At 40.1% G+C, this 26,525-nt stretch overlaps 1 protein-coding gene across 1 annotated transcript in view; it reads left to right on the top strand.

The window, feature by feature from the left end:
- LOC106929367 (receptor-type tyrosine-protein phosphatase mu-like) overlaps nt 1-26,525 on the top strand; it is a 192,654-nt gene that overhangs the window by 63,586 nt on the left and 102,543 nt on the right. Inside the window, exons 4-7 of the mRNA XM_088014377.1 lie at nt 3,667-3,745; nt 6,239-6,354; nt 8,093-8,267; nt 16,370-16,663. Coding sequence (XP_087870503.1) covers nt 3,667-3,745; nt 6,239-6,354; nt 8,093-8,267; nt 16,370-16,663 — 664 coding nt within the window. The remainder of the gene's footprint in view (nt 1-3,666; nt 3,746-6,238; nt 6,355-8,092; nt 8,268-16,369; nt 16,664-26,525) is intronic.

Raw genomic sequence — 26,525 nt, 5'->3', positions numbered from 1 at the left:
ACCTTCTATCATCATCATTCCACTTCAGTTTCATCCTTGCCTATTACATGTATCAGTAATTACATTAAAGGATCGTAAGATGACATGTGAAAAGGGAGTGATTATTTTTTCAAGGCAGCATAAGAATGAACACATCCCAAAACAAATGGTCTACATACATTATACCCAACATACCAACGGTGCATTGCTGGGTATTGGAAACATTTACAGCCTCTGCAGCCTTTCAAACCTCAAGCCTAAAGGACCTGCTTTCATTTGTAATTGTTCCAGAGCTTAATTGACATTGTGGGTAAATGCGAGGATGCTAATGATCTTAGCAACAATCTGTGAAGAAGGACACCAATGCCTGAAATTGTCACTAATTAACAACATGCCACTAATTATAGGTATCTTTAATTGCATAGCAACCTAGGAAATTGTCAGAGGAAAGCCACCTGATACATGGAAATTATTTTTTAATTACTGCTAACGCATTCAGGCATCGTTGCAGCCTTTTGTGGCTTTTGACAATTACTCATCGGCCTAGCTATCCATCGAACTTCAACCTGAGATTGTCATGCATCTGATTGTTCCAGAACTGATTAACTTTAAAAAATAAAAATAAAAAGTTCAAAATTTCTCTGAATGCGAAGTGGAACTTTGCATTTTGTTCACGCGTAGCCCAAAAAGGCATTCAATCTAAATGCACTCATCTGTACTAATTTCCATGCAGCAGAATATGCAGCAGGGCTAATCAAACCTGCTGTAAAGTATTTAACTAAGTCCCAGAGGGATCTCCAGTGCAGTGATGTAGACACTAAACGCTGGTCCCGCTGTCCGTCTCCCTGACAAATGAGAACGGTGAACTTTCCTGTGACATCAACAGCTTTGTCCCATGTGAATATTTTCAGTGCGGGTCAGGCCCAATTATGTGCCGAGCCATCATTGATGTTGGAATCAATTATATCACGGCTATTAGGGAGGCTGACTGATGTCTGTTGCACAAACAAAGGATTTCAATTAGAGCGTGGGGGCCAGTTCATTTGTCTGGTGGCAATATATAGAGTGGTTGGCCTTTTAATTTCCTTTAAATTAGCCCTTAATGAGGCCATAATTGGCACCCAAGACTTTGCTTTCATATTTCAAGAGACGAGAAAAGAAATTTATAATTAGACGGTCTTATCTGAAGGCATCCTGCCTCCCAGATGACAGGGTTAAGTATCTCAGCCTCCATATTCCTGAACTACAAAAGGAATCTCGGAAATGTGTCACTGTGCAGCCGGCAGGACGTGTTTGTGTGCGACGCCTTACGTAGGACACGTCTAATAATATAACAAGCCAACAGACTTTCCAGGTTGATATTTCAGGAGTCACAGCAGCCAAAACATGTGTGGCTGGAGCGCGTGTGGTGTAATTGCTGTGTGCACCACGCCCTGGGTTTGGGAAGGGGCTGGCATGCTGTTTCCCTTTTTATCACACTCCAGACCAACAAGCACATAGCTTTGAAATTCTGCTGCGACACACCCTCCTCTCAGGGCTTAGGGCCATTTGTTTTGGAGGGGAGCTCGGCCCTTAAAATAGGGCCAATGTTTCGTCATGTGCTGCACAGTTGCACTTTATTTTTGAAGTTCTATCAGAAGACCCTGCTTTTAAGAAACCACATTAGAGCAACTGTTAAATGCAGCAGGAGATTTTGTCACACAAGGTGAGGGACTTTAAAGAGTTTGTTCTTTTTAACAAAGTTGCGGTATCATAAATCTTCCCATTTTCAATTCAAATTTTATTCCTATTTTGTTGATTTAAATTCTTTTTCTGCTGGACACTGATGCTTTAATGATTAAAGTTGAAACAAACTCGGTTTATATGTAGTTTTAAAAACTGCTTATAAGGAATTCTCTGAAGCTTGGGCTTTGTTGGCGCTTACCTCCATTTACTTTAATACCTCTAAATAAAATACACAGCATCCAGTTGCTTCAGAGGTTTGTCAGAAGACCTGAGTGAACAAACAGCATCCGGAGGACCAAAGAACACAATAAGACAAGTCAGAAAGAAAGGAGAGAAACTTAGAGCAGAATTTCTTTAAGCATTTCCAAGAACATTTGTTCAGTCCACCGTCTAAAACTGGAGGGAGAATGGCTCCACTGCATTCCAACCAAAACATGAACATCCACCTAAACTGTTTAATCAAAGAACCAGTCAAGTCCACTCATGGTAGCTCTGGAGACACAGGTGAGCTGTGAGAGCGTGACTTTAGTTTTTCACAAATTAAATGAGGCCACAGATAGACCTGATTTGAGTTTCTTAGAGGTGTCCAAAGTCTGTCCTCAAGGGGCCAATTGGCCTTCATGCGACACACTAAAACCAAACCAACGGTTCATAGGAAGGCTTCTTCAGAAGTTTGACATGCTGAGACGGTAGTTGAACTTTTTGAATTAGTTGTGTTGGAGGAAAAACACCCAAACTGGCATGAGATCGGCCCTCTGGGACTTGAGATTGACACCCATGATGTAAAATGGAAAAGCAGGGGCTGCAGGTCCTGTGTGTGTCTTTGCTCCAACACAGCTGATTCAAATGGCTAAACGAACCTCGTCCTTTTCTAACCTAGCTCTACAGATGAACTATTCAATTAATACAGCTATGTTGGATGTTGGGAACATTTTAAACACGCATGACACCGACCATTAAGGATCGTCTTTGGACACCACTGACATAGAAGAAGGTGCTCTGGTTCATACCAACCCAAAATCTAAATTCTTTTTTTTTTTTACTCGCATCAAAGGTGAAAACCAACACCGCATAAAATCCTTAATAAAACCTCATGGTGAAACAATTGCAGCAAAAGAGTTTTGAGAAGTTTTTCTTCAGCAGAGACAACAAACCTGGTCTCAGTTGATTGGATGCTTGGTGAACTAAATGCAGGGAAAAGATGACAAAAGAAACCCTGATTGATGCTGCAAAATATTTGAGATTTGAATTACAGTAAAAGGGGCCTCTGGCGTATGTTGACTTGTGGGAGCTAAATGCAAATTTTTATTTAAATATTGTCTTTTTTTAATTCTGCTCCACATTCACTTCCTTTTGTGCTGTAAATTCATTCTAAGACATTTTTTTTTTCATTTGCGGTTATATAAAGTATGGATGGTCGTCGTTGTACTCTGTTGGCTCCAGGCTTTATCCAAAACTGAGCAGCTTCTATAAAATATAATGTGTTTTTCTAATTAGGATTTACAGCAATAAGAGCTCTCAGTGTACCAACAGTGATAACTAAAATTTTTAAACTGTGATTGTGTTTCAAAATTTTAAATGCATCTGTGTTTAATTGTTTAAAGGAAACCTAGAGGGAAGAGAAATCAAGTCATTAGCTGAGAACGTCCTAACCTGACCTTTTATCTTTGCCTTTCAACTTCCACGCTTTGTGTTTGTCACTGACTGCGTGCTAATCGTCTCAGGGCTTAAACTTAATTTAACACTTGCATGTCATAACACTTGTCAGCTGTGACATATTGAGGAAATATTGTTGATGGCCTGCAGCTGTGGCACCAGCTGCACCCCCCGGAGAAAGAGGACAGAGTGAGTTAAGCGAGAGCTGGACTTTTCCTTTTGCCCGCGCCCAGCCCGCACTCGGGTGTCTCTTGAAGGAGGGTGTAATTCATCAGTGGTGTTATGAGTCTCCTTTCTCCTCCTCAGATTGTGTTTGAAGCCATAACCTCGGGGCAGCGCGGCTTGCTGGCCATCAAAGACGTTGTGGTCCAGGGCCACCAGTGCAGTAAGTCTATTTTCCCTTCACCATAAAAGAATATCATCAAAACTGTCATTGTCCTTTTCGTGACACCCTTCCGAATACCTGTGTCGCGGTTCTGCTCAAGGCCTTCCCACTTAGACAGAAGGGCCTCAAAGGATATGTTACAGCCAAGCCCGCTATGAACCCCATTGCTCTTTGCTCAATGAAGATTTACGAGGATATAGTTGACATGCTGAAGCACATATGGGATATAATGTTGGAGAGGCTGTCTGAAATCTATCCCTTGAGAAATGGCACAACAGCACAAAAAAGACCTGAAAGACAAACCCCAGAAACCATCTTGCAGCTTTTTATGTCTTTTTATGTCTCTTCCTGCCTTCAACATACAGCAGGGAAAACAAATGTTGAACACGTCAATGTTTTATTCACTAAATAAGTTTCTATTGATTTTAAATGTGCAGCAGATGTTGGTAACAACCCAAGTAATCCTCGCATTCAAAATATCTATCTGTAGTAGGTGGAAGAACACAATAAGTATGTATTGAATGCATGAAGAGAGGGATGCAGAAAGGGAAAGAAAGCAGCTATAATCTCCAATTTTCCTGAAATAAATCATTCTCCTTATCAAAACCAGTTAATAGTCCTGACTTAAGGCATTTTGAAAGGTTTCTTATAACAAAGATATTTTACAAGAACCACATCACGATGGTTTCAAGCATTAACCTCTCTCAAAACCTTCACAGACTTATTGCTACAAAACAATTAACTTTATTCTTCAACTTTGTGGGCACAAAAAAGGAATTTGACTTCAGTCTCGCGTCATAATCGAAGTGCAGTCACAAACGGCAAACTCCTAATCTTGAAGTAGGTATCGCTCCACATATACGCCTGTGAATTTTGCAATATTTCTGACGGAGGACCCAGAGAAAAACATCAGAATCATTAAACAACCAGAACGAAATGCTGCGTGTGATTTGAAGACGGTGTGAAAAAATTAGAAATCCCACCCAAACAAATCGTGCAACTAGTTGAGACATTTATAACGACTTTCTGTCTCATGACACAAAGTCGTTATTATCAACAAAGGCTTCAACAAGTATTTTACTCTACAATTTATTGTGTCATTCCACTTTATACAAAAAAAAACAACTAATGAATAGATACCTTTCTATTTTTGAGGGGAAAAATGTTTACTGAGAAAAAGACTCAAAATTTACTTTCACTTCTGTTTTTGGTGAACAATTAAATACAGATTTGTTGAAAGTTCTGTTTTATAAAACATGCACTCAGTAGCACATTTAATAGTTTTCCCTCTTCAGCCTTTTGGGAGTTTCTTCATGTTTGATCTTCTGTGTGCAGAAACTCCTGTTTTGTCCCCGCCACTCCAAACCGCTCAAGTTAAAACACAACGTCTGAATCAATACCACATTGCTTCTCATCAACTGATTCATGCTCCGCTCCGCCCATCGTAGCCGAAGCATCAGGCTCCGGTTGTCGGTCACTAATGACCTGCTCACCGTCTGAAAGCAGCTGAATTCCTACAAATGTTATGTCAATAAGATGGATTTATACGGCCAAACGTGCAGCATATGAATGTATTTGAGCAAATCAATGAGTCCTTGCAACGTGGTCGGTGTTTAAATGTGTAAGTGCGAGAGGATCAATAATCTACTCAGTGGCAGTGGGGCTCCTTTGAGTGATAAGCAAAGTGATGAGAGCGACTTCTCGGTAAAGCCTGGTCAATTCGTTTTCTATTTATACGACCCGCCAGCTCAGAGGTGTTATTGTGCCGCTGGGTGGTCTCCCCAACCTCCCATCATTAAAGAAGGGATGGAAAAATAGATCTGGAACCAGACGAATTGGCAGAACATAGTTTTAAAGTAAGGGTGGTTTAACAGAAAGGTCATAAAATATTAACAAGAAGTGAGTGTTGATGATGAAAGTGATAGAATTAGCTTTTGCCAAGTCTTTAGAGATTTGGTTATGTTTCGAATCAAGGTCGTTCCACTGAATTGCCCTATTTTTCTATGCGAACAGCAGTACTTATTAAAAAATGTTCTAAATAAGTTACTTTCTGTGGTCCTTCTCGGTCTGCGAACACACTGATAATGAGCTCAAATTGGAGAGAATGGTGCTTATTGAGAAATGCCCTAGATCGCAGGAAGAATGCAAAGGAGAGACATCAGGAACTTGAGTTTTTCATTGATTCAAGATGAGGCTCTGGTTATTCATTTTTAAAGAATTTTGGTGGAGTATGTCTCACAAAGCGCCGCCGGCCTTCAACATTTCAAGGCCCTTCAGAGTTATTTACTCAGATCTCCAGTTTTTCATATGAATCCTACCTGCAGATTTCTGCTGCATGAATGAGACCAAGATGATTAATTAGCAATAAATGGCCTCTTAACATGCACTTATGGCACTCAAGTCTCATAAGATGTCACATCTTTTCTTTACAAGATAAACTTCCCTCATTGTGAAGTCTTATGATACGGAAGTGTTTCTCTTTTTTTGTTTTAGTGAACACTCCACACTTTCTGACTATAAAGGGAGTGGAAGTCAACGCTGGACAGACTGCATCTTTCCACTGCACCGTGAATGGACGCAAGAGAGACAACTTTCGCTTATGGCTTCAGGTAAGAGATCACCTTTCTCTCCAGCTGAAGATGACACCTTACACTCACCGCTACAACTAAACTACTTAGATTTCAAGCTGTTTAACCTACACATTTAAATCTGCAGTCTTGTAATCCAGGACGAGTTATACTTTTGAGTTGCTTTTGTAAAGCTTTGTTATGTCTAAGCCTGTCTTGACCACTTCTATTGTCTTTATAAGACGATATGTGAACAGCATTCAAAATATTATTTTCCTTCCTGCTTTGAACGGCCATTAAATATTTATCTAATAATCAGAGGTGGTGTCCTGAGAAAACCACTGCAGTCATATGCGGTTGTGCAATTACTTTTAAAATAGGAATTATTGAGTTGATGTGATGATCTGTCTCCATATTCTCATCAAAATAATTAGAGCAAGCTGCTTGGTATCTTTGTATTTCCTACAGAACTTTAGTTTAGCTCTGAGATCTCCAGTAACCCAACATTTCCAGATCAAGGAGGGTGAAAGCTAAATTACGTGATAAATTACCTGCATTCTTTTTTCCACCCTTATTGTTTCCTGCTTTTATCGCGGCTAGAATAAACCACAAACATGTCCCAACAAATTGTAGAATAAATATATATGTATATTTAGCTTTTTACATTTATTTGCTTTCCCTGAGTTCACTTCATTAACACTGAAAACCACTTTCAGTCGTCTGTCCAAGGTAACCACTTCCAGAGTGAAAAGTGTTACTGTTAGTGTAACATCTGAGCACTGATGTATGGTGTGTTAACTGATCAGAAAAGGGTTGGATCTTTGAGTCACTGACTGGCCAGTGAAGCTGAAATTGCCTGATTCTGGTCAACAGCAGATTTCTCAGTGTGTCTGGAAGAAAATTTGTCCTGAGTGATGCAGCCGGGGCCTCTGTTTATTTGTTGGTGGGAAGTGCAAAATTTTGTTTTGGTTTTGGCCTGATCTGGGTCCAGACGTTGATTTCCAAGCCTCACAGCTGCTTCTAGGATGAACTTTCAGATAACACAAGTTGCTTTTCTTACTTACTGCAGAATCATTCCAAGCTAAAGCTTTTGCCGCTTCCTTTTGCCCCTGTGTGTGTTGAGGTGCTGCAGCTGCAAGGCAGGGGATTACAGTTGTTTCAGATCACCGCAGTACAGTCTTAACCTACATAGATGTCGACTCCATGTGGATACGGCATGCTATATCTGGCACGGAGCTGTGCAGCACTCTTGCGTTGACCTTGTTCTGAGCAGCGAAGGTAGTGCATCTGGCAAACATAACCCGAGCTGGCTGGGCTGCTAAACACACTGTCACACGTGTGATCGGTGCGAGCGTGACGCCGAGTAAAGGTCCTCTGCCAGGTACTCCATCATTTTAACAAACACATCCTCATTAGCACAGGAGCTGGAAAACAAACATTAAGTGAAGTCCCCCGATGACAGTAATGAAGAAATATTTCTAATGAACAAATGTCCCCCATCTGCCTGCTGTGAGGGGTGACAGCTGGGGAGGAACCCACTGTTTGTGCATGTGTGTGTGTGTGCGTGTGCACTTCTGTGTGATAAATGTGCTCCTCTAATCAGCCAGCGATGGGAACGACAGGATGCAAACAGACGAGAGTCGACAACAAGTACGCCGAACCGGAGTTTCTAAAACACACTCACACACACACACACACACACACAAGGTCAGGCCAATTTGCTTATTGAACCCTTTCCATTCCCAAGTCTCAAATGTGTGTTTGTCTGTGTTCCAAACAGGGCATCGGTGGACGGGAGGCCCCAATGAAAGCCACTAAACCTTGGAACAACCGTCGCTTCATTGGCACTTTTGATGTGGAGAACACGACCAAGGGCGACTCGGGCCGCTACCGCTGCATTGTCCACTCAGACAAAGGTGTTGGAGTGTCCAATTATGGTGAACTAACCATAAAACGTGAGTATTTGTCCAAAACACTGGCTATTGTTGTTTAGTATCGTTGCAGCTGTCTCTATAAAATGACGTATACGAAACGGCGTCATTGGATAGCAAAATCTAACTTTCAGATGTTCTTGATAAAATGTTATAAGCCTGAGGCATGAACTAAAGCTTCCCATTGATGCTCATAATATGGTTAGTTTAAATTAAAGGAAACAAAATGTTTAACCTTCATGATCTTTTCTCTCATATCCAAGCCTAATGTAGCTGCAGATGACCATCATGTGAACAGGACGGTACATTTCTGACTCTGAGAGGCCAGCTTGTTTTGAGAAAGTTGCTTCCGTTTTGGGTAACTAAGAGTTCATTTCATATAACTCATAAAATGCTGCTGGGCTGAAGTGGGCAGGAGTACAAAAGGTTTCTGGATATGAAAAGTCCCAAGTCCACAGGCTGGAGTGCTTCCCATCCCCATGACCTTCATGGATGATAACAAAAGACAAATAGAAAATGCGGCATGTCTTTTAGTAAAAACGTCCTCTAATGCCACTCTGAAAACACAAGCTGTTTAGGCTGATTTGTTGCTGCATGACTTTAATACTGCTCCTGTAAAGGCTGTCCTTGACTGAACGCAATCCCACCTAAAAAGACCAGAAAGGCAGGAGGCAGCAGGGTTTACAGTAACCTCTCGGATATTTCACTCCTGCAGTCATTTGATATGAATTTATGGAGTCGTCCGAAGCTAAATCTTGCAAGGCCCCTCTTTCCTGCAGCCCTATAGCCCGGTAATGGCCCTCTATATTTCTTCACCTCAATTTTCTCCCTGGTGCTCTCAATTGAATTTACTGCCCGGATTTTTTTTTTTATTCCTCAATTTTTTTTTGTCTCTGAGCTTTAAGTGATTGATAGGTTTAATCCTGCCCGTCCAGGATCGAGGTCTGTCAATCATGCGGGAATGGCCCAGCACAGACACAGGAAAGCGTAAAAAGAAGATAAAGTCTCCTTGCCTGAGTGTATCAGTGGGTTTCAGTGGCGTACTCAAAGAAAATTTACTGACACACCGGAGGCTCCCGGAATCACACTTGTGCATAAACACAGCAGCTAAATCACTTACACACCCCCAACCAGACAGCAGTGGTTTTGCTGATCTCTGCTTTCAATCCATTACTTGCTACATACAAGGCAAACCTGTTAGGTATAAAATTGTCGAGTCAGAAATATGTAAAACTCCCTCTCCTTGTTAATTCCTGTAATCCATCCCCATTTAAATTTAAATTCTGTGCCAATTTCACATCTCAGTGACTTTGACTCATTCCAGGAGGATAAAAGACATTTTCCCACTCATAAGTGTCAGACATAAAATCTGATATCTCCTCTTATTGTACAAGTCATAAAACAAGCAGGAGTGAGTTGTAAATCCTTCTTAAATGTGTGTTTCCCTGCGTCCGACACTCGTTTTTGGAGGGGTGACCGTGGAAGCGTCTCTGTGGATTATGACCCCCCGCTGCAGTCGCACATCCCCGCCCCTCGGCGCCAAACGCCACCTTTTCCTTCAACAGAACGACGTTGAACGCTTGATTATCCCAGATAATCACGTCTGCGTTTCATGCCAGCGTTCTGTCAGATTTATGCGCCCGTGCGTGCTGCATGCATTTCCAGAGCGCTGTGCAGACCGGTCCCGGTGCAGGCCCGTCTTTTTGCCCGTTCGCCTCCGTTTTTGATGAGATCTCCTGCAGAGCGGCCCATGGTTTTGAAAGGAGGATAATTACTGGCCCGGCTTGGAGCTGGCTCTTTTTCTCGGCCCTGGTTAGAATCACCTGGAGCCCTTACTGAGCTCAGGCGTTGTATTCTGGGCCACGCTTTGCGGCTCAAGGATGTGAAGGTTGCAGATGTGTCGGCACTAATGAGAATAGCCACCAAAAAAATAAAAAAATAAAAAAATCTCAGCTCAGTTAGGCTAGCCCTTCATTTTCCTGTGACCAGCTCTTCTTATATCAGGTGGCAGATCAATTCTTTACCGTCCCAATTAGGAAAGTGTGCAACATAATGAGGACCTCTTGCATCTTAACAAGAGAGGCTCAGTGCATGCAACGGGCAAAACATAGGCGGATTCATAAACAGTGCATCCTAACTCATTTAACAACAGAGCCGAGTGGCAACTCTTGTTATTCCTCTCCAGTTAGTAGAAAGCAAATTTAGGTTGGGGGTTTGCACGTTCAAGTGTTTGAAGTATGTGCAGTTCTCAGATGATTAGTTGATTAATCAGCTTATAACAGACAATCCATAAATCCCACATGAAAAACGAATTGTTTTTTTTCTCTGTGTGTATCAAAGCTGTTGGCACCACTGCTGTTATTACTTTGTAGTACTCCCTTTTATCAAGCAGACAGTATTCTGTCTTCTCCTGGAACATTTCGCAAGATTGGAGCAGAGATGGGGATGTTTGACCTTTGGCCAGGATCAAATTTAATTTATTTACGTTTAGTGAATGAGATTTTGTTTTGTGATGCTTTCCTGTGCGTAGCCGAGCGTATGTTTTAGATCATTTGCCAGTCAAAATCTCCATTGATAACTAATATTTTATTAATCTGTAACTGTGTGTAACTGTAAATGTTGTATTTCAAAGAGGGATGTAGGTTTTCAGGCCCTTTGGAGGAGAAGCAACCCACAGCATTACAGATCCTCTTCCGTACTTTACAGTAGGCATGAGGATGCTTTTTCACCTAATCATCATTGGTTTTACACAAGATCCAGCCGGAGTGATTGTTGTCAGCGAACCTATATTGTAAATCCTGTTTCGTAGGATTATCTCTACCACCACCAGATTTCCTACCAATCATACTGAGACCTAGATTTTCATCTGAACCAGAGTTCGTTTTTTTTTGTTTTTTTTTTTATTTGCATCAGTTTGATGCACCTTTCCACATAAACCGGACTTTCAAGGCAAATGAACTGGAGCTTGATTAAAGTGGACCAAACAGGGCCGGTGTGAATGCACATTTTGCTAGGATAATGCATCACAATACTGTATACTAAGCTATAAACTCTCGGGGTGTTATGGTCAGAGGTGGGCAGAATACCCAAAAATTATACTCAAGTAAAAGTAACTGTCCAAGAAATTACTCAAGAGTAAAAAGTATTTAGTAAAAAGTCTACTCAAGTACTGAGCAACTGATCAAATTATCAATCAGTTCATATTTAAAAATTCAGATCAGATGGACCAAAATATAAAATTAAGTGTAAATTTTGGTATTTCCAAGATGAAAATAGCAATAATTCATATAAGTAACAATAAATAAATAAATAAAACAGGCAAAATATATATTTTTACCAGATCAGCCTCTGATCTGATCTGTGTGTTTATGTCTGGTGAATTTTTGGTTAAAACATGTTTGTTTTTTACTTAGAGAAGTTACTCACTGTGGGTAGAGAATCCATAAGTTTTACTCAAGAAAGAGTAGAAATACCTCACAACAAAATCATTCACGTAAAAGTAAAAAGCACAGCTTAGCAAAAATATTCAGAAAAGTACAAGTTACTCAAGTTAATGTAATTAAGTAATATTTTTTCTAGTTACTCTTGTAAAACACTGAATTGGTGAATATTAAAAATATAGGTAGTAATAAAACAATGGCAGTTATTGTTAGTTTAAGTTGACGCTGGGCTTTTTCCTGGTGTAGCTGTGGGTCCATGTTGATGTCGGGGCGTGAGAATCTGCTCTGGCCGGCAGATGCTGTGGAAGGCCAAGACGCAGCTGTCGCCAGGCCGTTCGCCCGTCTGGTCAGAATCATGACAGCAGCTGCTCTCAGACCGTTGGGCACGTTCGCCGCTGTCGCCTGTGCACCGTCAACCACTTCCAGCGAGCGCCTGGCTGGCTCTGAAGACCTTTCAGGGGCCCTGCTGCATGAAGCTTGAACATTAGGAAGCGAGTTGCTAATGAAGTCTTCCAGAACTCGAGTGCTTTCCACTCTTGTAATCTGTTATTTGAGGCGCTTCTGCTATGACTGAACAGAGGATTAGTGCGCCTACAGGAATTATTTCATCACAAGTGAGAAGCTGCGGCTTTTGTGAATCAATATCTTCTTGTGGTTGCTACTGGACCAGGCCACTCTAACCCATGAATGTGCTTTGGTTTATATCTGTTCAGTGTAGCTCTGTCTGGGTCTTTAGGGTAACTGTCCTATTTAAATGTGAACTTTTGTCCTAGTCTGAAGTGTTTTGCTGTGTTTTTTATCTACTCGATAAGATACTAAGCCCATATGACTTCAACAAAATTAACAAAATAATCTAGCTTTTGTAGAAATGGATCTCTAAAGTATTGATCCAAAAAATGGAAACTGTTGTGTGACTTTCTTATTAAAAAGGATAAAAATGTCCACATTTTAGGGAGTTATATTGTTTTCATTTTTGAGCTTGGAATCTGATTTCGCTTATCAACTGTGATCCTTGATCTTCATCATGTTGTTTGTTCACTAATGTGCACAAACCTCCTATATATGGGCTTTATTTAGCTTTGCTTTGACCATGAAAGCCCCATTATTATTTTTTGCTGCTGAAGGCAAATTGCAAACCTGCTAAAAGGGCTGAATTCAAATAAAAACAGTGAGTGTTTGTTTTTTTTTTTGCAAAAAGTTTAAAAACATATTTTATTTCCACACCCAGATGATGCATTTTTTTTTTTTTTGTTTTTGCCTGTCAGACAATTTTATCTGCAAGCGGATTTCTGAGGAACTGGATGCAGTAGTTCTTAGAAATCAGTTCAATAGTTTCTGCATAAACCAGTCATGACTGAGTCAGCAGCAAAATACTTTGGCCATTTGGTCTCCTGCATCATAAGATGCTTTGCTTTCAGGAGCATGATGGCAAATGTTCCAGTAAAATCTGCCAAGTGAGTCATTGCACTTGCTTTCTTCATCTAGGAATATGTTGTTTTCCTGATGCATCTTCATTTTTCCCCTGAATTATGCTCTAATATTTCTAAGTTATACTTGATCTCTGTGTGACCCGTTGTTTTCTGTCGCTTAAATTGATCTGAATGTTTTTTTTTGCCTAACTTCGTTAAACCCCTTTTAAGACGTACCAGACCATGAAAGCCCATCAGAACTAGCCAGTGATCTCAGGTCTCTGTATTGTCCTGTCTGGCTCCAACATGGAGGCCGGTGCTCTTGCATGTAACTGTAGAAGATGACCATGGGGATTAGCTGGTTCGCTTTAGGTGATGATTGCAGGAAACACCAAAGGCTCGGATTAGCAGGAGTTTCCAGTCTCGACTCAGAGGTCATGTGAGGCAACCATCTGCTGAAGAAGGACCTAAAATTATGGGTTTCTCGTCCTATACACAAAAACCTCAGCTAATGCAGCGTTTCTGTTATTTTTGAGCTTTCTGTTGTTACCAACCAGATGCACAACTGTTAGTGTTTGACAGAGCTAAATGCTAGGGCTTCAACGAATGCCTTTTTATTGGAAATGAAGGAAGCTTGAACCATTATTGCATTAATATTGTCCCTCAGGAGATTTTATTAACATTCTTGTAAATGTTCGAGCTACATCCTCATACCTGGCTATAGTGTATGAAAAAACTGAAATGCTAAAATCTTTATATCTATTCCAAGGTAGAAATAATTAGCCTGACATTTCAAGAAACCTCATTAAACTAGAAATGGCACAAGGTTTATCCAAGATTAGACAAATATTGGTGACATAAAAAAGAAAAGGTCACATTCAAGGTTGTCAGAAAGCTCCAACTTTTACAGAAAGCAATGAATCTGTTCCCGAAAAGAATGTTTTTCTTTCAACAATCCAAACAGTCACACTGGAGGTGAAGAGGGCCAGTAAACAGATTCCTGTATGCCATTATTTTCACCATTACCTTCATTTGACAACAGTAAAATAGACATAGTGGAAATGCTTCTCATATTCCACCACAGAGAAGTCTTCTCTTTTAATTGCATACTTCTAGACCTTTGTTTGAGGGTCTTTCGTATTTTGAGCTTGCACAGCAAAGTTTGTGGATTGTTTCAACACTTGAGTCTGACACTGACCTATAGTTGGCATGTAAAGAATAAATGCTGCAAAGACATATCCACGTGTTTCCTTCTCCATCCATAAACATTCGACAGATAAAGTTTTTTTTATTTTAAACTGCTGCGTCCCTAAGCTTCGAGACTTGACAGAGAGTCGAGGTCAAGGACTGGAGGCTCATCAGCAATTTTTATCTCATGCATAAGATGTGAAAACAATATAAACCACAGACTGATGATTAAGTGGAAATCTGTTTTATGTATTAAGTCCTCAGCCTGGACTATGAATGGCTCATAACATAGTTGCCCATCTCAGCTGTGGCTTCATAACAACACACATATGTCTCCTAAGCCAAACTCTATAATAAGTCTTAAATGCAAATTTAGCACATGGTTTCTTTCCTATTAGGGTTTTAATCCTATCGGCAGGAAAGAGAAGAAAAGCTTCCAGACTGTTTGTAGAGCACTATAATGTAGGAAAAAGACAATTTTAACACAGAGATTAATGGGAATTAGCAAAGTCTTTGAAATAAACTTAAGGTTTTTCACAATAAGAGCACTTCCTGTTTAATTAATTATAAACGGGGCATAAACAAGTGGTTAACCAGTCCTGGGATTCCTCTTTCATCATAAATGCACAAATATCACTTTTGTTTACTGTCAAAAAATGTAAATATCTGGTTTCAGAGTGAACATTTTAAGACGTGACTTAGACCAGCTCATGAAAGACTTGAAGTGTAACTTGAACTTTGGGTGATTTATTTGATATTTGACCTGGATTTTGTAGTAAACGTGTTTGTCTCTGGCTTGGACTTCAGGTGAAAAACATTAATTAACCATTTGACTTAGACATGAGTTACACCTGTTTCCAAAAGACTGGATACTTACCTCAGTGTAGAAGACTATTGGTTTGACTTGAAAGTGAAACATTAGTATTTCTCTTTGACGGTTCTCCAGCCTGTCACCAAAAGGCAAGCCTGGAGTCTTTTGGGAACAAGTCTAAGACATTAGAGTTGGCTTGTGGTGACTGACTTGATTTGGACTTCTTTAAATAGGTTTAGCATAGATGCAATGTGGTGACTAAAAGCTGCATACAGGAAAACCCTCAAACATCTGCCAGCTGAGAGTGAGGATTTAACCCAAAATGCGGTAACACTAGCTATTAGAGGGTAAGGTGTCCTAACTTTTTCTGCCTCTAGAAAACACATTTTATCTTTTTATTAAGAAAATCGGGTTTATGTTTTGTGACTTGCATGCAATTCAATTACTTTCTTTTCCAAAGATAAATAGATGAGACTGATTTTATTTTGTTCAGGACGACTGTACTTCGGTAAGCACTGAGAAATGCATATAGCTGTATTCTACTGTATTATAATAATCTGTTAGATATTAACATGTTATGCATTTCCTTTTGAGAGGTAAAAGCAAGCAGAAATCCTTATCGTAAGTTAACCTTTGCTACATGTATGCAGACTTCAGAAAAGCAATTAATTACTTTTCACTCTGTCAAAAAGACACTTGAATTTGTGTTTTCCACGCTACCATCAGTCCATTTAAACAGAATTACAAAATTCCCCCACAGCCGCGAGACGAGAGGTTAAAGCAGCTCCTGAATTGATAGGAGGAGAAGCACGTACGAGCGTCAACCGCCTGCGCTCTTTGAATAGGAGGGTTCTGATTGGAATCAATAATTGTTCAGTAGGAACAGAATCCACCAAGGTCTGACTAGCTTTACGCTAGTTTTTAAAGTTGCCATTTCTTTCAAAATGTTTGCGATTAAATGACTCTCTGCTGTGGCTGATGAGATGCTCTATTCATAAAGATGAAAATATTGATTTGGGTTTGTTAAATGCCTTGATTATTGAGGAAAAAATAGAAAATATTCTTTGTCAGCTTTAACTGAATTTCGATCTGGTTGTTTAAAAGAAGACATTGAATTTGTTCATCTCGTTTCCTTGCGAGTTTTTATCCAGCATTTTCTGCAAATGCCTATGCTGTTCACAAAAAGCAGAAAATACATAACTAGTGTTTTACATTAGCACATTTTCCTGCCGCTAAGCTGCGACAGTCTAACGTTGGTTAAATTTTCTCTGCCCGTAGAGCCTCCGGTGCCTATCGCCCCACCCCAGCTGACCGCCGTTGGAGCCACCTACCTTTGGATCCAGCTGAACGCGAACTCCATCAACGGGGACGGTCCGATCATCGACAGGCAGGTGGAGTACCGCACCGTGTCGGGAACCATGTACGACCTGCAGCCCGTAGACAAGACCACGCACAAGATCGGCCACCTGGACCCAGACACCGAGTACGAGATCAGCGTTCTGCTGACCAGGCCGCTGGAGGGCGGCACCGGAGCTCCCGGACCTCCTCTGAGGGCCAGGACCAAATGTGCAGGTGAAAACCCAACACTTAGTTACATATAAACAACTGCTGATTTAGGTGAAAAATACAAAACATGTGTAAGGATGCATGTTGGTCTTTTGTACTCAGCTGGAAATATAAGAGCTATGAGTTTTTATGAGATAAAAACGGAAATCAGGGATACTTAAGTTAAATGCACCAAATATAAACACGAAGTGTTTAGCATGTAGGCAAAAAATATTTAATCTTGTTCTTGTCTGACCAGATGCTTGCTGTGCTTCACATATAACTACTGGAAAACTGCAAACTGGATTCATAATGGCTTTTTTTTTACGCAGTAGGTATTTTTCTATATTTTAAAAAGAAGGACCTCAAAATTTACTTTTATTTTAGACACTAATCCTCCTCCACAGAATTCTGGGCTCAATTAAGTACTCTTATCTTATCTTATCTTATATATAATTGTCAATGGACTAATTTCTTGGTGGATTTGCTTATTGGCACCTAGATTAATGATTTATTGTGAATCCATGTTGTGATGGAAACCGTCCATTGACAGCCAGTCATTACTCCAAACTTTCACAAGCAGTAGGACCCAGATATCAAAGTGAGTTTTTCAGACCCAAGCTGATCAATGCAGATCCAAACTATAATATTCTCACCACCTTGCTTCGGGCTTTTTAACGTGCACAAGTATTTTTCTCTTTACCAGTCTCTGTTTGGTTGTAGGAACATAAAAGTTGAAACTAACAGCTGCAACCGTTTCCTGTGATGAATTTTGCAACCTCTTGGAAATTTCTTTTTGCATCACTCTGGCCTCAGGCGGAGTTCACCAAGGCAGCAGTTATAAAAAGTATTGATGAGTGACATCTATGTTTGATGGTGTTTTTCAGAAATGCCAATATGAACGCAAAGAAGCTACAAGGTTCTGCAGGTGGCGCAACTCATAACAAGCCAAGGCTCAGTGCAGTTTAGTACGTGCCCCTGTGTTGTAATGTGCTTTACTCTCTCAAATTAGAGAGGAAGACACTCATTATAGATGTTCACTGGATATCTGCACTATATTTGAGTTATGGAAGTGTGAAATTAACAAAAGCTGCATATCTGATGTTTAATTTCATTAATTATTTTCTGCATGACGTAAAGCAAAGTGAAACCTTCTTATTCAACTCGGTTTATTTTTGTTTTTGCAGCAGGTGATGATGCTGCATGTTTTCTCATTTAGCTTGCCCTTTTTGTTTTACAACCTACAGAGATGGATCTCAGAGTTTCTTCTTTATTTAATGTCCTTTCCTCTGGCCAGATTTGTATTTTGTTTTGTTCTCTTTCAAATAATGCTGCAAGAAAATCGCAAAAGACTTGGGTAAATCCTTAAATACATTTATTAATCCTTTTTTTATTATTTATTTGCTAAAGTAAATTTTCTGTATCGTTAAGTCTGTATTTGTCACTACATTGTGTTGCAGGTCCTTCTTGAAAATGAGATCTGGATCTCATTGGGGTTTTACCTGGTTAAGTAAGGGAAATAAAACAAATAAATAGATGAATAAAAGACCTTCAAAAAAGCATATCCAATGACAAAACTCCATTCCAAAATGCTGAGTCAGGTGTTCTCCTTCCCTCAAAGCCCCATCAGCTGTTTGAAATCCTTATGAAGTGAGAACAATATCCTGATCATGTATGAAGCAAATTGGCAACTCAGATTCTGCATCATTATGTTGCTGCTGTGCCGCAGGGAGTCAAACTCAAACATGTGCGAAGATGTCTGATGGTTTTGAACCAGCTGCCCTTCTCACAACATTAACCAGCTAAATCCCCCTGCCGGACTCGGATGCCAACTCGTGAGACAAAACAAACGGAGGATCAGCAATTTCCTTCACCTAATACTGCTTGGTGTCCAGAGAAATGCTGATGAGAAGGAGAATGTTCTCCCCTCTTACCCTCCTGCCCACTGTGAAGGTCATGAGCTCATACATTTTTAGTTTGGTTGATAGCGAAGAATGAAGCTACCTGCGCCGCCCTCTGAGCTGGGCCGCCGCGTCGCCGGGGGGTCCTGCCCCTGCCACCCTGCCGGTCACAGTCAGGGAGATTGATGGCGCTGCCTCCTGAAGTGTGTTTGAGGAAGCGGCTCTTGATCTTGTCCGGGTCTCTACCGGTCTTTGCCTCTGACAGGCCGGGCCTCAGCGGCGCTCCTAATTGAACGGTTAAGACTCGCCAGGTCTGTGTGATACATCACCGCTGATGCGGACAGGCCCAGAGACTCGACTCGCTCCCCCCTGCCACTTTCTCTCCCTGTGCTGCTGTCTAATGAAAATCCGTGGCTACTTTAGAGTGCCGTCTCCCACATAATTATTCACAGTGGCGCTTTGGTCACTTCGCAATATGAGCAATGTTTCTGATGACAAAGGATGTTTTAATTCAATCTCCTGCAAAATGGGGAATATATAATGCAAGGACGCCTCCGACTCTATTCAGAGGCAGGAGGGAAAGAAAGGGGTACCCTTGAAAGGTTTTCTTTCCCATGAAGCTCTTCCATTACTGTGGCAGTGAGCAACAAAGAATGTTACATCCAAGGCTCTGTGATTGCTTCGGGGGTTATTTGTGACTTTCAAGGGTTTGCAGAATGATTCCAGCATTTTATTTTGCTTATCTGCATGTCTTTTGTCTGTTCATATTTAAATGTATAAGCCTAGCACATATCATTTTCACCATGTACTGCTTCACTGACCAATGATTTTTTTTTTCTTTTTGTGCTAGCAGCAGATTTTTGGGTGCCTCCACCCCCAGCCGTCTTTCATGTGAAACTGTGAAGTTGTTTACCATTTGAGAGTCCTTGATAACTCTGTAAGTGTTGCTTGAAGGAAGACACAGTTTTATCAGGTTGTGCCCCAGGATCACAGCATGGCGCTCTGAATTTCAGCAACATTATTGCGAGAGCATCTCACATAAAGAGATCATTTCCAACCCACACAGGGAAGACAGATAGCCATACCTTAAACAGCCGCGGTTCTGAAGTCTGAGCTGCAGTTGAGATCTGTGTGGGGGGAAAGATGTGCCATGTCTTCAGTTTAAAATCCATTTTCAATCTGTGATAGAAGCAAAAGTAACTTTAAAATCACAGGCTTCAGCGTAATTTATCTGGGTTTTATAAGATATGTTTTCAACAAAAAGAAAATTTGGCTAGCAGAGGCAGCTAGCTAAACATGATCTACTCGAACTTTAAGCTTGTGCTCACATTAGCTGCTGCGCTATTATCACCTAATCAATTAATTGCACATTGGTCATATAAATTGTTAAATAACATGATGTTGTGCTAACAGCATGTTCTGTTCTGTTGTTGCAAAAATGCTAATGATGGGAAAGGAAACATTGCTCATCATCTTGTTATAACATCACCCCAAAAGTAAAGCATGTGGTGGTGGCACCATCATGCTGCGGGGAATGCTTTACTTTACGGCACAGGGAAGCTGGGTGGAGTTAGTGGAAAGAAGGAGGAAAGACAAAACCTCATAGGGACGGCAGAAGAACTGAAGTTCACCTCTGAAGAGTACAGTGATCCTAAATGTACATCCAGAAATATGCAGTGCTTTAGTTGAAATTATAGTTATATGCTCCAAAGGTCAAGTCAAAGTTTTGACCAAAATCCGATTGAGAATGTGTGAAAATATCTAAAAATAAATCTTCAGTAAAAGGTGGTTCTACAAAGTATTTCCTGAGGAATTTCACTGGGAATGAGCCAAACCTTTTATTATTTACCTTCCACTACCGTAATTATGCAGTCCATAATGTTTATCTCGATGAAACACGTCGAAGTTTGTTGCTGTAACGTGACTGGTTTGCACATGCTCTGTTGTTTTCCACACAGAACTTATTTCGATGCAGGAGCGATCATTTGCACCGCTAGGAGGACAGCCTGTCGCAGTCTGTCCTATGTCTCATCCTCAACCCTTTGGCCTCTGCCTTCCCGTTGGCACTCGTGTGCTTAAAAAATGGCAATACACGATGTCCATACTGGGTCCAAACACCTGCTCAGACTCCAACCCCGGCCAACTGCACATCTCCATCTATAAGTTCTCTCCATCTGTGCCCCTGGCAACTCATGGGAGTAGTCTCATCTGTTTGTTTTCACTTTGCCACTCTGCTGCACTGAGTGCTATTAAACACAGGGGAATCAGCATTAATCAGGGATCATCCCTCTGTTAAACACTTATGCATGACAGTGGAGAACGGGGAGGAGCTGCACAATTTCTTTCCCTGCGCCGAGGTTCGTTATTTACATTTTGTTTTCCTGGTTAATTAGTGATGGCTGCTTTGATTCAGAGAAGAATGAAATCTCTTTCTGGCAACGTTAAGATTGCAGAAGAAGCTCAGTTTTCCAAGTGAGATTATTTTGGAGAGAATAAATAACAAAAGCTTGTCCTCTACATGTCGGTATTATTCATGGAGGTTTTTATCTTTTACTACTTTTATCACCTCTGCCTTGACCCATGCAGCATGTGAATCACATTGAAACCTCGTTGTTACATGAGTTAGGAGTTTAATAAGAATTATATGAGCAGTGCAGCTAAATGCCTTCTAGTTATATTTATGTGACTTTGCCTGCTTGGAGATTTTTGTTTGATATTTTTGTTTTTTTGTCATCGCAGTAGAGAAAATTAGACTAAATGGAAAATCTAGTTTTCAATTTATGATTTAATTTATTAACTGAAAACATTTTTAAAACCTCTTTGGCCATTTGCGGAAATAATAAGTGATCCCTTTCATAATTCTGAATGAAATTGGATTATTCACCACATCTTTGAAAATCTTGGTTAAATTTGTCAGATTCATCACTGTTGGAGAATCATGAAATCACTTAAATAGTCCATTTTTGGCAAAATAATGTAGAGCAAATGATCTCAAAAAGAAAAATATTCCCCAATCTGAAGAAATATGACAAAGTATTCAACATGCATCAGTCTGGAAAATGTTATAAAGCAATTTCTGAACTCCAGCAAAACCATAGTGGGAGTAAAGGAACATTCCCACAAGTCAGCAGCCTCCCAAGATTACTACAAGACTGCGTCAACGTTTCACAAAATAACCCAGAAGGACAGCTAAATATCTGCAGGCATCTTTTTTGCAATCAGTTAAGTACAAGGTTGAAGATTTAGCATTGTGTAAAATATGCAAAAAGAAAAGTCATTCATAAAGGAGTTTCAAGTTTAAAACCTCTGTTGACCCAAAACAACACAAATGTGTGTCTCACAGATGTCAAAGAAGTCCTAAGACTTTTAGGAAAATATTCTAAATAAAGGGTTTTGTTACACCAAATGTGAAACTAACACATAATTTCACACCAATTTCACTGTTATTGATTAAACTGCATCATCCACTCTTCTCTGTTGCGTAAAAAAATATCCTAAAGATGAATTTCTGGCCATCAGTTGTGATGTTAGCCTTAAGTGAACTTGGGAAATGAAGCAGGACTATGATTCACAGCAGACTAGAGTCTTCCACTGAAGGCCATAAAAACAAGGAGTAGATGTATATCTAGTTGATTTGCTGTGTCTGAAATCAAATAATTCTGAGCAGAAAAGTGGGACAAATGGTTGATAGCAAACGAGGACAACTACGTTTCCCATAAGGCCAACCTGGTTTTGATGGCCTTTTACCCCAACACATGAAATCCTCATCTGAAAACTGCAGTTTTTATTTACTCAGATAACCTTTGTTTGATATTGAAGCTTATTTGATATCTTCATAAACTTGATTTCTACCAAAAAAGCAGAACCAGACGAAAACTGTAAAAAAGCAAATACCTTTCTACTGAAGATAAAACAGACTTTCTATTTAACACCTTAAAACCCTAAAAATTCATGCCTGCCAGGAAGACTCATTTACATCGATGCTGTTCCTGTTTCACATTGTTCGACTGCCAAAGAGGTCTTTTAAAAGTGCAGTCTACAGAAAAAAATAACCTCTTTTCAATATATACTTAATATGTCAAGAACCCATTTGAAAGCGTAGAAGATTTAATGGCTTGACGTGAGAACAGTTAGAGCTCTGCACCAGGTTATATAAAGCAGCTGCAAGTGTTCACCTCACATCTCATTCACATCTCAACAATTTGTCGTTTGTGGCACATTCAGGGGTTAAGTTTAACCTGAAGCTCTGCCGGTCAAACTGAATGGAGCAACTCTTATTTTTTATGTATTTTATTTTCAAGCCAAGTCATTGGTCAAAAGGCAGTTATTCCACCTGCATTGATATCTCATATCTAACTTGATCTGGATGAGGTTGCGGTTTCCAGCCAGTTACCATGGTGATACATACACCTTAGTCAGAGGCAACTCTGAAAACCCAGAGTTGAACCTTAAGTTTTCATCCTGAGCAACTAACCTTGTTTTGTAGAGCCTTCTCATTAGGTGACCGTTTCTGTATAATAGAGAGAATCTATTTCATGAATAAGATAACAATGATATCATTGACGCAGAATGGGCTCCATAAAGCTCAAGGACTTAGATATAATTTCTATAAATTTTCAGTCAAGGTAAAAAAAAATAATAATAGTAATAAAAAACCACAAATGGTCCATTGATCTTCCAGTCCACCTAAGTTATTATTCTACTGTTATGTGTCCTGATGATAAATAATTGTGTTTCGAGGCTTATCTTTACAACCAACTAAATCTGCCTCTTGACGAAATGATGTATTAAAAAACTCTTGCCCTAAATCACCATAATGATGGTCTTATGACCAAAAAGAGCAGCGACTATTACACGGGGTTACAGAAACATATTTTTTGGAATATTTTGCGCCTCTGAATCCAACCTGACCTGATTTTTCTCAATCTTATTCTAATTTCATTTAGAGAAAACCGATCTTCTGACTGAATGGATTGCATTTTTGTGACATTATCAGTTCATTTCCATTAACATTTCTCATCCAAAAAAAGTTTTAGGAGATAAAAATTGTGTTCTAACAGAGTGTATTAATTAAATACACTGTGGATTTCTTAAATGGAATAATAAACACTGATAAGGGTAAGTACATGTAAATTGAACATTACGTCTTCATCTCTCCTCCTGCTCATCACTTCATTGATCCCAGATTATCAGGAAACTGATCCATATGCGAGAACAAGTCATGCTTTTTGATGCTCATGTTGCATCCAGAGTTCAGAAAGTCGACCTGATTGAGCGAAACCAAGGTGATTTTTGGATTCGGCACATCAAAACAGTTGAAAAAACTTTGTTTGGCTATTGACCAGTGTAATCCAGGCTCACTTTGGATCTACAAGCGCTGAATCCACTGCAAAAAAGAAACTCCTTACAACATTTTAAACTTGGTGTCATGTTCTTTAATTAAATCTCCTGAGTACCAGGAAGAGTTGGAATCAATTTTCCAACCACAAGTAAAGGTAGAAATGCAAGGCGATGGTCTTTCCCTGAAAGCTTTTGTTCTCAGTTCAGCTCACTCTTTACGTTTACCAGCCTGCACAACATCTACAATAGCACACACCAGTCTGCATGTTCATTTTGACTCAGCTTGTGTTCAAGGTCCTAATTTCCCTCAAATCAGAAAGATCAACTCGCCTCCAAACAAGAGAGAAGAATCTCCCAGCAGAGAGCTACATTGTTTAACAAAACCTTGGTTTTCTGTAAGGAATGACAAACTGATGTTCTGTTGACTGTTGATCTTGACTTTTGAGGCTTTTGCACATCTGAAGTGCTGGTTTCCTTGACATCTAATTTTATGATAGTTACTCATTTGTAGATGAGATGACGGAGTGCATATATTTCTCCGGCTGTACAGGGAAAGGCAATTGTTTTCCCTTCATTAACACTGTTTTCGCCTTGAGCGATGAGCGAAAAGCCACTTCACCTTACCATCTCAGATAACACTGGTCTGCCACTCACAATAGCTGCTAGTCATGTGACCAGTGGGGTTTTAAAAATTGTCTGTTGCAAGGTGAATGAGAAGCCTTGGTTTGAGCCCCATTGAATTTGTGTTCTTTTGTCGGTCAGAGAAAACAAGGTAGATTGAGTTTGTGGAGTGCAGGAAGGTTACAGAGGACCACAATAAAAGTCTTTTTATCGCAGCCAGACCAAAGAAGAATGGTGAATTGTGCTCTATGATATTGGCTCGGCAAAAGACAAATTGTGTTCTTCTCAAGGACATGGCTTCAAACAACTGCCTTTGAAAAGAATTGAAAAGGCGACGGTGAGAAACTCTGCATTTATAGTGGTTTCATTACAATTATTTTCCTCACCTCCATCACTCCATCTATATATTCCCCTAATGACAAGGAAGTGAGACTTTGAGAACATATAAACTCCTGTGATGCTCTGGTGACATCCACATAAACTTTTTGTTTTATTATTCAACAGCTACTTTTTCAGCTCCTCATGAGCAATTATCATTGAGGCTGTTTGTAATGTCAACCCTTGAGCTTCATTTGGCTAATAAACAGCAGCTTTGCTTCATCCTCTTTTTCAGATGTTTTTTAAATTTGAACTGAAATTCATCTCGAGGTCTTTAAGCGATTTCTATTCTCTATGTTTAATTATTCATGGCCTATCTGCTGTAATTTTTGTCACAGATTTTCTTCATCCTTTTGCTGAATTATAGATGTCCAATTCCCTTTCCCAGGCATCCAACAAGCACTCATTCAGTCTGGTTGAATAACTCCAGCTCTTGAACATTTCCTTGTCTACTTCTCGACAAAAGGACATGACTGTCGGGAGAAACGGTAGGATTTATTCCCCCCACCTAGATGGCACGATCTTGGATCTCATATATCCTCCCGAGTAGGAGGCTCGGAAAATGCAGCAACCATTTCACAAAGTCAAGAGCCTTGCTTTGATTTACACTGTGGGTAACACCCCAAGTTGAGTATGACACACAGAGGTTTTTGCCGACAAATGATAACGGCGCACGAGCCATCTGCGACGTGCTGAAGTTGAAGAATCACCTTGGTAACCTCCCACTGCTCCTGTTGAGATTGTGTCGCCATCTGTAAATGAGGAGTTGTGCTCTTCCTGTTGAAAGCTCAGAACGACAGCCCATTTCCCTCAGGAAGCGTAACACAAAACAAAAAGAAGCCAGGACGGCGTGTACAGATGGGTGTGTGGCCATGTTTTATGACAGATTGTGAAACAGAACGAGGCACAGTCTACCTGTCCCGCTGACCCCAGTTACCGCACAGCATGTCGGCGGAAGCCAAATGGACGATTGATTTCACCAGCTCCTCCACTCTTCCCTTCCCTTCAACTGGCTGTTCAATTCTTTCCCTTTGTTCAGAGAATCCATACTCTCAATTCCCCTTTAAAGACACCTGGTAGGTTTATTTGTGTCCTCATAACTGGACAGAGGGTTTGAAATAGAAATTTTTAACCATTCAATACAACAAGCCTTTTATTGCATAAATAACCTAGGCTGCTATTGAAAACTCAACCAATATTACATGGTGTGTTTAACAACTGCACACTGCAGCAAATATCTTATATTGCATACAACCGAATGAATGATACTCTCGATAATTTTAACTAGTATTTCATTGCCAACATAACATCCATCCCAACTCAAATTTGTCCGAGCGAGAGTAACGTAGGAAAGGGCTGTAGGTGATGCCAGGTCCCCATCCAAAAATCTATTGAAATTATTAGTGCATTAGTTTTGTCTCATTCAAGATATTTGCAGTAGAAACTAGCTCAAAAAATACTTGGTAAAATTGTGTGTTTTGGCGTAGTTTTGTAATCTTGCTGCTAAAACGCATAGCGGCTTCTCTATCCTATATTCTGGCCTCATATGGCCTTCTGATGTGACAAATATGGCGAAAAATAATGTAGAAAAATTGTCAAATTAGTTGCATTGGGACTTTTCTAAGCACTGATGTAGAATGACTCAAGGA

The sequence above is a fragment of the Poecilia mexicana genome, unplaced genomic scaffold, assembly GCF_051168715.1.
Source record: "Poecilia mexicana isolate PSO_F unplaced genomic scaffold, ASM5116871v1 scaffold_17, whole genome shotgun sequence".
NCBI lineage: Eukaryota > Metazoa > Chordata > Actinopteri > Cyprinodontiformes > Poeciliidae > Poecilia > Poecilia mexicana.
The sequence above is the reverse complement of the archived record's forward strand: the minus strand, read 5'-3'. Positions and strand labels throughout refer to the sequence as shown.